The sequence below is a fragment of the Fibroporia radiculosa genome, assembly GCF_000313525.1.
Source record: "Fibroporia radiculosa TFFH 294 genomic supercontigs, scaffold397, whole genome shotgun sequence".
Taxonomy (NCBI): Eukaryota; Fungi; Basidiomycota; class Agaricomycetes; order Polyporales; family Fibroporiaceae; genus Fibroporia; species Fibroporia radiculosa.
In genome coordinates this window covers 1-13,644 of record NW_012133201.1, presented here as the reverse complement: position 1 = coordinate 13,644, position 13,644 = coordinate 1, and the positions used below count along the sequence as shown (strand labels likewise).

At 52.8% G+C, this 13,644-nt stretch overlaps 4 protein-coding genes across 4 annotated transcripts; 2 read left to right on the top strand and 2 right to left on the bottom strand.

Annotated features, from left to right (window-relative positions):
* Positions 1-234: 234 nt before the first annotated feature.
* Positions 235-1,758, bottom strand: FIBRA_00870 (uncharacterized protein; the record flags this gene model as incomplete). Its single annotated transcript, XM_012322756.1, has 1 exon — positions 235-1,758. One exon carries the CDS (start codon positions 1,756-1,758, stop codon positions 235-237), a length of 1,524 nt encoding a protein of 507 aa, XP_012178146.1.
* A 1,948-nt stretch (positions 1,759-3,706) lies between these two features.
* On the bottom strand, positions 3,707-4,566 carry FIBRA_00869 (uncharacterized protein; the record flags this gene model as incomplete). The annotated part of the gene is made up of 2 exons (XM_012322755.1): positions 3,707-4,128; positions 4,176-4,566. 2 exons carry the CDS (start codon positions 4,564-4,566, stop codon positions 3,707-3,709), a joined length of 813 nt encoding a protein of 270 aa, XP_012178145.1.
* Positions 4,567-4,842: 276 nt separating this feature from the next.
* Positions 4,843-7,858, top strand: FIBRA_00868 (uncharacterized protein; the record flags this gene model as incomplete). Its single annotated transcript, XM_012322754.1, has 14 exons — positions 4,843-5,055; positions 5,139-5,162; positions 5,227-5,248; positions 5,311-5,382; positions 5,433-5,859; positions 5,912-6,139; positions 6,189-6,298; positions 6,355-6,567; positions 6,621-6,703; positions 6,786-7,141; positions 7,200-7,356; positions 7,405-7,514; positions 7,571-7,611; positions 7,677-7,858. 14 exons carry the CDS (start codon positions 4,843-4,845, stop codon positions 7,856-7,858), a joined length of 2,238 nt encoding a protein of 745 aa, XP_012178144.1.
* Positions 7,859-8,260: 402 nt separating this feature from the next.
* On the top strand, positions 8,261-13,223 carry FIBRA_00867 (uncharacterized protein; the record flags this gene model as incomplete). Its single annotated transcript, XM_012322753.1, has 4 exons — positions 8,261-8,716; positions 8,772-11,282; positions 12,145-12,491; positions 12,563-13,223. The coding sequence occupies 4 exons, from the start codon at positions 8,261-8,263 to the stop codon at positions 13,221-13,223; spliced, it is 3,975 nt and encodes a 1,324-aa protein (XP_012178143.1).
* Positions 13,224-13,644: the final 421 nt, after the last annotated feature.

Below are 13,644 nucleotides of genomic sequence, written 5' to 3'. Positions count from 1 at the left end.
AGAACCAATCTATGACAGCTTATAGGGAAAAGATATTTACCGTAACATGCAGTCAGAAATATACATCTTCCATATATAACGAAACTCGGTCAGCCTACGTACACTGCTTCTATAACGTCCTGCTCCCGCGATACCCCTCGTGCAAACCGAGATCCTCGGAGCCTTCGACGACAGTGATTTACAGCCAAGCACGCGGTCGCGTGGGCTCCTGCGTCCGAATGCATGAGTCATATTTCAATGTTTCAACCCCCGGTGGTCAACAATCTCGGCCAGTAAATTAGAGGCGCTTTCGTCCAACTTCGCTCCACCAAGATGGAGTTTGCTGAGTAGAGGACACAGAAATTCGTCTGCTGCGTTAGCGCATGAGTAATGGAGACTCTCCAGTATGTTCTTGACTTGGCCTCGTGATCCGACGCTTAGGCATTCCAAAGAAGGAAGGCGGGCCAGGGCGAGCCGCCATTGGTCCTCGGCAATCAACGCCAGGTTCCCGTGGAGTTCCAGCTCAGCTATCGGCGCGGAGGCGAAAGTATCGGTCAAATCGCGCAAAGCGTCCGGAAGGAGAAGGGTCATGTCGACGGGCTGGTCACAATTCAACTCCAACTGTAGTATCTTCTTTGATACTGGGCCCACGGCATCGAATGCTCGCACGCGAAAGATATTTGCGGAGACAAACAAGTAGAGCGACCGGGCTTCTAGAAGATTCGTCAAGCTACCTAGGGCCTTGGGGAATATGCCAGCGAGAGGACTGATGGTGATATGGTCGGGATCGAAGGAGCAGCCGACGTCGAGGTAGGTCCTCGCGGGGAGTGACAAATGGGTGAAGATATCAGAGATGACAGCCGCGCTGGCCACCAGCTTGAACTCTTCCAAGGAGGGCAGCGAGACCATGAGTGACTTGTCAGCCATTGCCCTGTGTGTTTGAGAGCGAGCGAAGCCTTGCTCAGTGATGCTCAGAGACTGTAGACGATGACAATTTCCTAATGTCTCTAGAATTATACGAGCGACGTCGGGGCGAGTTGAGAAAGCGTTGCAGAGATCGAGATGAACAAGGTCCCGAAATGCCACTGGCGCGGCACGGAGAAGTATCCCTTTCAAGGAGAGTCGACTGAGGGAGGGAAGTGTTGCTCCATCGAGCCAAAGAGTTGGTATCTGTGGCGTGGAGCTGCGGATAGTGACGTGAACTGTAAGGTCTTCTAAACCAGGCGCTGGCGTCGAACATCTAAGCTTGGTAAGTAATGTCTCCGCTGCTTGCTCAGAAAGCGCCGGAAATTTCAACGTCCGGATGCGGCGGACATGAGGCATAATGACGTCCAGGAAGGGTCGGACGTCGAACACGTATTTGCGATAAGTGATGTCGAACGGAACGCCTTCAGAGCGCCGCAAATACGCATCAAGGGCAGATGACCCTTGTCCAGCAGACACCGCCGACCACAATAACGGCGCGGAGAGGGCCACGTCTCGCCAGTACCCACAAACGTGCATAAGCTCGGGGCAAGCCACGCCTCGGCTAATGGACTTGACAATATAGAAGACCTCCATCAAGATCTCAGTGGGCAGTCGGTTGACAGGCTGATTAGCATTCCTAGCACGACCCAAGCGCAGGGCGCGCTGCCCAGCCTCCGGTGACATCGGGTCCATCCAGTAAGGCGCATCTTCTGTGAGCGTAAAGCTGGAACGTGCGCGCTTCTCCTTGGGCAAGTTTGGGGCAAGCGTTCGCAACGATCCGTCTATCACCGCCTGTTGAAGGCACGCTATCATTCTGTCTTATGGAACATCAAGATGGACATTTAGTACAGTTCATCAAAGATGAAAACAGATACGCACCCGAGACACTGTTAGGGCTTCTGTTGCGGAGCGGTCTTAGAATCAAGCGTATATCTCTGAATCAGAGACACTCAACAACCACTCCAGTATAGGTAAATGGTAACTTACACAACCACGAAACACGAATAAGTGACCACTGGTTGCAAAAACAAACTTGCTGGCTGTCTGGGATTGGGAATTCAGCAGCTGTGGGCTACAGGTACAGATGAAAACGCCTTACTGAAGCCGGCTGTAAAGTCAGGGAAATTGATGGGATAGAAAGAGAGAAGCGCAAGAAACCACGTCGTGGTCTTATAGAAATCCAAGCCGCCAAGTTTCCTCCCAGGCTTCGGGCGAATTCCCTGATAAGTCCAAGTCGGGAGATGCTACGAACGCGGGCGTGTCGTCCGATATTTCATGGCGCAGAAGATTCCTGTCGTGCCCTCGACTGCAGCTGTCTCCTTGCGGAAGCTGGACAAGGTCCCGACTACGGACCCGTGTCCACTATCTTGGCTCTGAGATTGTTGACGCCACTGTCATCTTACATGGGAACGCTGTCACTCCAATTGAAACAGCCATTGCGACTTTTACGCAGTCGACATTGTCGCCAGACTTACCACTAGTGGAAATCTGTGTGGATCAAGAAGAGTGATCATATCAGATAACCGGTGGGAAAGCATATATACACCAATATAACCTGTCATTCTTCTTCGTCATTCTCCACTCACCTTTAGGGGTCTCACGGCGTTGTGTGAGTGCTCACACACGCATGAGAATAACGGGATGATCACATCCACGTCTACCGAGAACTGCGTATTCTATGGAATACAAATGATACAGAGACCAAGCGGAGCAGTGAGATACTACTCACGGGTTAATGCACGGATGCTGTATAGCATGCACGGTACTCTGCTGAGTGCGTGTATTTTCCAAGACTCGAAAGTTAGAAATTGCTATACTCAATGTCACATGTCTTTCGCATGGGATCCGATAACAGATACCGAGAGAGGGGCAGATAATTCGGGCGTAGTCCATTGTTAGAAATGGCGAGACCTCGTCGACTGACACCGAGCAATAGTGAAAAGGTAATCGCAAGACAAGATTGTCACAAAAAGCCGGAAAGCCTGTTTAAACATTGAGCCAACCAATCCACCTTGATACATCGGGGAAGGACTGGATCCAAATCTGGCGGCATAGGAGTGCGCAGGTACACTTCATCGTAGTGTGTTCTTCAAAGGCGTCCCGTGCCCGGCTCTGTATTGCTACGTGCTACGGAGCTCGCAACAGAAAGACTTCGATGTACGTACATTCGAAGGTGCGCGGAAGCTATCTCGGCGAACCAGCTGCCGTTATTTGGCTCAGACAATCGTACTCAACACACTATTGGGTCGGGCGGTAAGCAGGAAACGTCTCAGTATAAGCAGGAGTGGTCTTCTAGCTGCAAAATAAGATAAAAACATTGGTGACCAAAAGCAAGTCAGATACGTAAGTTTTCTCAAATTGCACGTCAAGAAAACTCACTATCTGCATAGGCTGGGAAATTAGATCACACTAGCTGATTAGTCCAACTGTGTGGCACAACAATAATTGATCCCGATCAGAACAGCAGCGCGCCGTCGCCGGAGGCTTGAAATTCCTTCGAATCCGTCGGAACAGTAGTCAAGCAGTCCTGCCGTGCGTTTGCGTAGAGCCAGAAAACTGAGAAAATATGAAATTCGTGGAGGTATTTGACACATGTGCCGTTTGCGGCTTAACGGGATTGATTCATTGGAGTATGATATCTGCCATCCCGGAAGAGACGCAGAATGAAATCAGCGATGCAATATAAGACATTTGTAGTCCACTAGATTGCTGATAAAAACAATTGAACGCCGCACCTCATGGTTCTGGACCCGGAACTTACTCATTCGTCTTCTGGATCACCCAGACCCCCTTCATCCTGCAATAACTCTTCGTCCTCAATTGCTATGGGTTCTTCCGACTCTTCAATAGCTTCATCTTGCATATCCTCTTCTTCATCCACATCCTCTTCGTCTTCTCCCATCTCCTCGTCACCATCTATCTCTTGCTCCAAATCTTCGCCTATTCCTTCCTCTTCCTCACCCTCAAGCTCTGGTTCTGAATCCTGCGCTGCCGGAGACGCTGAGAGAACTGTAGCTGTTGGACCTTTGTGTTCCTTCTCCTTGCCCTTCGAATTTGACCTAGCAGGTGCTGACGACGAAGCAGACACAGACGTAGATACAGTGTCTTGCTGCGACTCCCGTGTCTTGCCTTTGGACCCTCCACTTTTGCGGCTCTTATCTGCCTTTTGAATTTCACGGTAAACTGAACGTGAATGAATAATTGTGACCGACAAGCAGAGTGGATCTCACTCTGTAATTCCCGTTGAAGCATGGGTAGCATGTCACCCAATTCCACCATTTCTAGAGCTTTGAGTACGTCCGATGCAGATATGCTCTTGTGCTGTTTCGAGCTAGAAACTTCCTGTGCAGTAGCAGCTGTGTGGTAAGTGAATGGGCTGAGAGCACGAACTATGATTCTATGAGCGGAGTTGTGTGCACCTAAATAATTGATGAAGACGGTGGATGCCTTTGAGTACGAAAGAACAACATCTTTCTGCATCTTGGTGCCTTCCGACATTCCGGAACGGGCGAGTTTCGTAACGAGACTGCGAGGAAGCTCGAAGTTCTCGATGCCCTCAGAAACTACCTCCTGCTGTGAGGCAGCAGTCACAGTAGATGTCCCAGGCTGTTTTCTTGGCATAGTCGATTAGAAATGAAACGAATAACAAAGGCGAAAGGGTATGACTGAAACGAAGAGACTGCTGAAAAGTTGAAAGCAACGGCCGTCTCGAGTTGAACCCACGGTGTTTGGCGCTGCTAGACGCTGCGCGCCAAACTACAAAGGGGCGTTTTCGGGGTCGCTTCGGCTACCACTCGGCGTCGAGATTCCGTCCTCGCCCTCATCAACACGAGATCATAAAAGTTACACTGAATCTGCTACCCGCAATGCCGAAGGTTGTCTCATCGTCTTTCACCCATGTTCACGGAAATAGTCAAGCAAACAGCGCACAATCCCTGCGGAGAAACCAGGTATGTTTTCCTCGAAAGTCGCTTCGACAGCGCACCCATCTCGCGTTCATCAGGCCTGCCACCAGTGTCGGAAGAGGAAATTGGTGAGGAGTCTGCCAGCTTGAACTTTATTTATAGTGGTCTTCGCTCACCCTCGGTGATCCTTGTCCAACCAGAAATGGTCAGTACTCGGGCAGCCTTCTCCCCGAAGCCCGAGCTGCACTGATGGAACACAACTTTGACATTACCGCTCTACCTTAATAGCGACGCCAAGAGACCTTGCTCAACGTGTGTACGCTCTCATGCGTACGCGGTGGCTCACGCACCGGCGGGCTCGAAGATTCCTCTGCAGCCTGATTGTACATTTGACATCTGTCAGTGACCCCCCGGTTACGGTACGATTTCCTCGCTGACCTCCGAGAATGTCGCTACCCAGTGCCTGATCTCAGCGGTGTCGAACAGCGTGACCCGCCTAAGAGCCGCTTTGAGAAGCTCGAGAACAGAATCAGTAACTTGTATTTTATATCGAGGCTTTGTATGTCGCTCATACCGTTGCAGACGAACTTGAAGCTCTCTTATCGACCCAGGGTAGTTTGTCAACAACTCCGTCGTCTCGGCCCACACCAGAGGCTATGACGACGCAGTACGTAGCTGCAAGCCCCTCTCCTTCAACCAGCAATCATGGCTTGCCTATCTCTGTCAACGGCTTTGCTCAAGTGGAGCGCCCCCCAGACAGCGTCGTAGACCCGATTTTGTTAAATTTTGACTCATTGTCGCGTTCAACGGCACTTGACAGTCTCGCCGACGCTGCAATGCTTATCGAAACATCGGCAATCAACCCCGACCCCTTCTCGATCAACTTGACCCTTACAGACAACACCATGGGCGAAAAGATTGTCCCTTTGCAAAGTCCGGATCCACTAGGACAAGTCATTGCCCTAGCATGGCCTAAAAGTCTCCCTCATCCAGAGCTTTTACGACATTTGTGAGCAATAATTGCCTCTATGTTAATATCATCGGGCCGACATGCTGTGCAGGGTCGATGCATATTTTTCCTTCAATGCCGATGCAAACCGATTGTTCCATCGCCCCAGTTTTATGGCCTCTCTGTCTCTCCCACCGACACATCCTAAATTTCCTCTTACGCCCCTGCTACATGCTATGTGCGCCATTGGAAGCTTATATACGGCTGTGGTGGCTCCAGTCCCGAACGTGACCACGTCTCCTATCCCCATTGGTGAGAAACATGTCTACCAGCAGATATTGTAGCTAAAAGAACGATATTTGAGATGATCCGTTTGACAATAAACACAGAGTGCACGAGCAGAGACCCTTATCTTTCGCAGAAATACACGCTGGCTATGCCCGTCGTGCAATAGACGCAGCATCGGAAATGGGAGAGGAATTGTTTCAGATGCTCCAAGGTAGTACATGCATCTTATGCTCTATCGCATCACTTCTCATACACTTCCCATTGTAGCTGAGATTCTACTCGTTTCATGGAACTGGGCGTCGGCAAAGTGGGCCGAGGCGTATATGTGCATATCCCGCGCATTGCGTACCTGCATACCGCTGGGTCTCAACGTGGGCGCGTCGTTTCACACTATTTCTGAGTCGTTCCGACCGCCTTCGATCATTCCACCACCTCGCACACCCACAGAAGATGAGACACGAAGGAATGCATTTTGGATAGGTTCGAAACACCATTGATTACACCCAGACTCAAGTACTGAATCCTATCTGCAGCATACTCCTTGGAACGCAGCATGGGTTGCGGACACGGGTGGGCTCTGATGATCGATGACCAAGATGTCACCCAGCTACTGCCTGTACGCGGACAAAAGTTCAACGATGAAGCGAGTGTCTCATATTCACATAGCGCGGCAGGCGCAGGCTGAACGATGACCATAGATCCACGCCCCGCCCTCCGAGCGCCAGTGGTCGCACGCGCCAGATGTCCTCGTTGTCCACCCACCGGAACAAGCAGATTCGTTCGTGATGTATGTCAAGGCGTGCATGCTGCTCTCGCGAGTGAAGTCGTTCAATGCGCGCTTTCGAGCCAAATTATATGCGGGGGATCCGTCAATGGCCACGTACAATGAATCAGATACATTCAAGCCGAAGGACATGCGCACGTCACCAGCCTTCCAGGAACTGACAACCCTGATCGGAAAGTTCAAGGATTCATTTCCTGCGCATCTCCGCAATCCGGTAGAGAACGGCCTGGTTGACTCGTATCTATTTTCCGCCTGCACGGCCCCTTGGTTGTGGGTGTTTAGGCCAGCGTTGTCGCTTGGTTTGTGCTAATGTCGGATGCATTTGAAGGGCATTCATAATCTTACATGAGCCTCATGCTCACGTCTGGTCACCGGTTTGCGATTCCGCTTTGAAAATTCTGAACTCATCGCGTGCAATCTTGAATCTCGTATATGATGTCTATGCCACAAGCTATGACCTGGCACTGCTAAGCCAATTTTCGATTGTATGGACTATATTTCGTTACTTGTTCATTCACTGACTATGGCATCAGCTATCTTGGTTCATGGCCGGACGGGTCTTGGTTCGTTTTCTGCAGGCTGCTTTTGAGTCTGGAGAACGGGAGATTGGGACAACTCTTCTCGTAGAGATTGACTTCATACGGTGCATCACCGATTTCTCGCTGTTGGATCCACAGAGTATACTGACACTAACTACAGAACGGTCTTGTCTCAGGTCGGGGAACGAGTTCCCCTTGCGCGTGAGTTCCTTGTGTTTCTTCCTAATAATGGTATTTACCCGTACTATTCGTTTGTGAACTTTAAGATCGTTACGGGAAGATGCTCGAGGAGTTCATCTGCAAGCACTGCGGTCGGCAATATGTTAACACTCTTCCAGCATCGCTTCCTCCGCGCGGATACGCACCATTTGCCACAAATGGGGAGTGGCCTAACACCTCGGATCTCGTGTTGAATCTGCAGGTAGATTCAAGTGCATGGTCTCAGTGAGCGGTCTCCACTGGTCCCATGGATTTTGTATAAATGTAGTCTTGGTTTCCGGGTAAATTATGTGAATGTATGATAACAGCAACAATAATTTTGTACTCAGACTATGCACGAACATTCTACACTTCGCAGTTCGTACCAACTCTCGAGAACATCGAAGTTGTAGTGACGTACTACTACAATAGATCTTGAATAAGTAGCCAGCATTTAAAAGCTTTAAAAAGCTGTATACCCCAGGATAAGGTATAACTTACTTTACATTCAACTACAAAAGGTAGATCCAAAAATCTGTATTTTACCTCTTCCCTACCTTACTGCTGCACTCCCTTCTGGTCTGGACTCTACGTTTTTGCTCGCGCCTCTGGTAGAACATTTGTGTTCTATGAAGCTTTCATTATTTTAGTCATGTCGTCGAAAGGAACTGCCCTACTTGCCTGGGTATTTTTCGTCCACCTCACCGCCATCTACCTTTACACCAGAGGTTTTCTCCTTACTCGTCTCTCGCTTTCGGAAATATCTTCGTGCCCAGATGGAGAGTGCACACTTCAGCCTACTTACAAGCGAGCGGTCGTGCTCATAATTGATTCGTTACGGTTTGATTTCCTTACGCCAGATCCACCGCATCCGCCGTCACCACACCACCACAACGTCCTTACCTTCCCGCAAGAGCTAACGGCGTCGTTACCTGAGCACTCACTCATCTTCGATGCCTTCTCGGACCCGCCTACAACTACACTGCAGCGCATCAAAGGCCTGACCACGGGCTCCCTGCCTACTTTCGTGGACATGGGTTCAAACTTCGGGGGCGCGTCCATTGTCGAGGACTCGCTGCTGAGCCAGCTGCGCGACGCAGGCAAGAAAGTGCGTCCATCCGTTGTTTTGTATACCTGTACGTTCGACTACAGCGCAGCACTAGGTCGCATTCATGGGTGATGACACGTGGACTACCGTGTTCACGGCGGACATGTTCGCGCCAGGCTTATGTTTCCCTTACGACTCGTTCAACGTAGAGGACCTGCATACCGTCGACGAGGGCGTCATTCGCCATCTTTTCCCACTGCTCTCGAACGATTCGGCTCCGTGGGACGTCATTATAGGACACTTCCTGGGCGTCGACCATGTCGGACACCGCATAGGTCCAGACCATCCAACAATGCGGGCGAAACTTACGCAGATGGACGACGTACTCAGGCAAGTGGTCTCTTTCCTTCAAGATGATACGTTACTAGTTGTGCTCGGGGACCATGGGATGGATAGACGAGGGGACCACGGCGGAGATGGAGTGCTGGAGACATCCTCGGGGCTCTGGATTTACAGCAAAAAGCCGCTCACACGTGGCATTGCGGCCATCCCTCCTGCATTCCGTCACACTCGCATATTCCCCGATGCCAGCGTGCCGCATCGTTCTGTACAGCAGATTGACCTCGTTCCCTCACTGGCGCTCCTTCTCGGAATTCCCATACCATATAACAACCTCGGGATGGTTATCCCCGAGCTGTTCAGTCACGATACGCGCGCAGAGACGCTAGGGAAAGCGCTGGAATTGAACGCGCAGCAGGTCAGGTTGTATCTGGATACGTACCGCTCAAGCGCGTCTGGGGGCGAACTCGACAGTGCGTGGGACGAGATGCAGGCACAATGGGCGGCTGTCCAAGCGGCTTCAACCAGCGAGGCGCGGTGGCTCGCAATCGAGGGCTACACACGGATTGCACTCTCCGCCTGCCGTTCGCTATGGGCGCAATTCAATGTCACGCTGATCGGTCTAGGGCTCACGTTGTTGGGTGTTGGGGCTATGGCAGGATATGTCCTGTTCATCAAGTTTGGAGAACTCCACGACGATTGGATTGACTGGGCGGGGACGATGCGATGGACTTGCATGTGGGGAATGGCCGTCGGCTCCGTGGCAGGGTTCACACTGTACTTTCCACTCCGATCGCACCTAAAGGGTGTCGACGCGCTCGACTGCGTGCTCTTTGGCGCGCCGCTCGTCTCTTCTCTCGCAGTCATTGCTACTGCACGACCCGCGTCGTTTTTCTTCCGCCCCAGCTCGTTCTCACTGCCTCTACTCTTGCACACACTGGCATTTGCGAGCAACTCATTCACGATTTGGGAGGACCATGTCGTCACGTTCCTCCTGCTCTCGTCTGCAGTGCCTGGTGCGCTTGCGGGATTCGCAGCGCCAACAGCGCGCCTGCGCTGGCGCATCCTCGGGTTCTCTGCGCTCTTTGCCGCATGCGTACGTCTTATGGCCATAAGTACCGTCTGCCGTGAAGAGCAACACCCGTATTGCCATGCGACGTTCTTCGCGTCCGCGTCACTGCCCGCTCCCCCGCTCCCCATGCTAATCTGTGCGGTACCCTCTGCGCTTGTACTGCCCTATGCGGTCCGGCGTATTTTGCGGATATCAAAGTCGGACAACGGCCTTGCGGCGATCATGCTTCCATGGCTACTTCCCGCAGTGTTATTGCAGGGCTGCGCGTTCTGGATTCTAGAACATCTAGAGACCTCAGAAGTGTTTGGTCCCGGCTACGAATGGATCCTGCGCCCGGGACGCACTCTACTTGCGCGGTGTGCGATGGGTAGCGTCATTCTGTTCGGTGTGGCGGTCTGGTGGCAAGTTCCGCTTTGTCTAGCGATTAGTTCTTCCGCCAAGAATGACGAGACCAAGGATGCCCCTGCGAATGTCGACTCCGACGGCAAACCGAAAACGCAGGTGACGATTCTGGGTTTCGCCAACGCATTTGGGTCGTCGTATCTCATTCTGTGGTGCCTGGTCTTGGGCTTCCTCTACCCCGCAACCCAACTTACCGGTCAAGTTGTTTTGGGACTAGCGATGATTGCCATGCTTGCACATGTAGAAGTCACTGACAGCGTACGCGACGTTAGAGCGTTGGAAGCAGCCTTCGCATCGTCAACGCCGTCGTCCGCACTAGATGCGGATACAAAACGCGGGACCACGGTAACCTTTGCGGAGATAGTCCCCGTAGCACTGCTCGCTTTGCATGCCTTCCACGGGACGGGCCACCAGTCAACGATTCCCTCCATCCAATGGAAGTCCGCATTCGTGCTCACGTCTTCGCTCACCTATCCGTTCTCCCCCGCGTTGGTCGTGCTCAATGCGTTTGGGCCACAGTTCCTCATGGCGTTTGCCGCACCGCTGCTGGCGCTGTGGAACGTCGCGCCGCTCCCGCAACCTACGGCGGGTGTAGGCGTCGGCGGTGGTGCGGTGCGCGCTGGGCTCGGGATGATGCTGTACCATAGCACACTTCTGTTCGGGAGTGCGGTGAGCTCGGCCTGGCTCCGAAGGCATCTGATGGTGTGGAAGGTGTTCGCGCCGCGATATATGAGTGCGGCAGCGAGTCTGGTGGCAGTAGATCTGGCCATCGTGGTCGGTGTTGGGATCGGAGTGCCGCGGATCACAGGACAGGTGCGCAAATTATTCGATGCCAGCGCGGGGGATGGGAAGTCCGCCGCACCTGCTGCGCCTCGGCACGAGCCATTGAAAAGTACATAAATATATAGATGGTGTGTTGTAGACTTTGGAGAATGAAAACCTTCTTCGTGGGGGAGATCCCGTGTTTCTGTGGTCAACATTGGATTTCTCTAAATTGGAGAGTAGTCTTTCAGCCTTCCCGACGATGTGAAACTTGAAATCGATATATCCAGAAAGTGAGACATTGATCTGCAACCAAACGACTAGAGTATGAATACACAAGCTGTCGTGTACACTTTCCCGACCTCTCGCTTTATGTTCCATCGATCTTCCATGTATCCCTCGCACAGTTCGTCCTTGGTGAGTTGTCCGCCCCTGCAGACCTCATTTAGCCTCGTATGTTGCGAAAAGGGCGGAGAGTCGGACGCTGATTGGCTGGCTGCCGCGGAGGCCTTCTGCAAAGACGCGCTCTATTGCAATTCTGCGGGGACTGGCTGCCGTAAAGTCGCTGAATATGCGTTTATGGGCGCTCTGGGTGCATGAACAACGTCAGCTCGCTTGCGCCGGAGCGGAGTCCACACTGTGCGGGCGGCATTACCACAATGAAATTACAGCATATTGGGGTCGTTCCGGGCAGAGGTGAGTGGTGGAGAGTCTCGAGGAGAGGTTGTGTGGGAGCGACGGTCGACTGCGGCGATGCGAGCGTGAGACGGGTGGATGCGAAAGGCGGAGAAGACAAAAGGTGTGCAGGAGGAGAGGGCGAGGCACAACGTCGCCTTTTGTTGCCGCCTGGATAAAAATGGGGGCGAGATGCGGTTCGTGATCCATCTGTCACTCTGCCTCCGCTCGACAATAGCGGCCCCTGCCCAAGTCTCTCTCCTTCTCACCCCCACCCGTCGCTCGTTCCATGCCCACGTCCAACCTCCAGCTCCCCCATCTCGTCTCTTTCTGCAAGTCTTTCGAGCTGCGAACTCACCGCCAGTGCCGCTCTGTCTCCGCCGCCTCCCGCAAGTGGGCCCTCGACTGCAACTTCCTCGACGAGGACGAGCGTCGCGCACTCCCCGGCCTCCAGCTTGGCCTCCTCGCCTCCCTATGCTATCCCACCTGCGACGTCGCACAGCTTCTTCTCATCACCCAGTTCCTCGTCGTCCTCTTCCACTGGGGTGACAGATCGCCCGTCTCGACCCCGGCAGCTTTTGACCAGTGCGTCTTCGTTCCTTCCCTTCCGCTCATATCAGTTGATGTCGTGCGCCGCACGCCGCTCGCGCACGCAGTGTCTGGCTGCGTCTGTCGCGCTCGCTGCCCCCGTACTGGCAAGCACGCTTCCAGCGCCACCTCGCCGCCTACCGCGCCGCTGCCGTTCTCGTCGCGCGAGACAACGCGAACGCGGTCGTCCCAGACCTCGAGTCGTATATCTCGCTTCGACAAGATTCGTCAGGCGTGAAGATGCTCTTTGACCTCACCGAGTACGCGGAAGACCTCCGCATCTCCGACGCTGTGTTCAAGATGCCGGTCCTGGGGCAACTGCGTTCGAATGCGTGTAATATCGTCGCATGGTCATACGTATGCGTCTGCATCCCTCACGCCGCCCATTCACCTGCGCTAACATGGGACCCGCAGGACATCGCGGCGTATGCGCGGAAACACGCGTCGGGCGACACGCACAATCTCATTGTCGTGCTCATGGCCGAGCGGCGTCTTCCCCTTCAGGGCGCGATGCAGGCCGCTGGCACGCTCGTGAAGGAGACCGTCGCTACGTTCCTCGAGAACGAGCGCTTTCTCTCAGATTCCAGCGCGGACGTGCGGCGGTACATCCAGGGCTTGCGCGACGTCATCGTCGGCTCGACGTACTGGCTATATGAGACTGATCGCTTCTTCGGTGACTCTGGTGATGAGGTGCGCGAGCTTGGTTGGGTGTTCTTGCCCCCGAGCTAGGCGCGTCGTTCTCGACTGGTATGATGCGATGCGGACTAGGACTCTATTTTCGGACTCGTTTGAGCATTGTATTTGGATTCGACATGGGTTGGACCACCATCATCGTGACGCATTGCAGATTACCATTCCTTCGTTCTTATTGATCCTCGTCCCGAGAGGTTATTCGGTAATTGATTCGACTTTCGTATACACATTTTGTAGAGCACGGATTAGAGAACTTCAGGAGCAGGGCAAGCATAATGGAATGCCCAGGCACTTTGGCAGATTCTATGATGGTGTGTGCTTTTCTCGGGAGTTTGGTATCTCCGAATTCATCAGTTAAAAGCACTTTCAAAGTCTCAATTTCAATACTCATTAGTACTTAGTATTTGTGGTCTCGTGCCCAGACGTGTCGAAGACACGTCTGGGGTAGCCTAGCAGA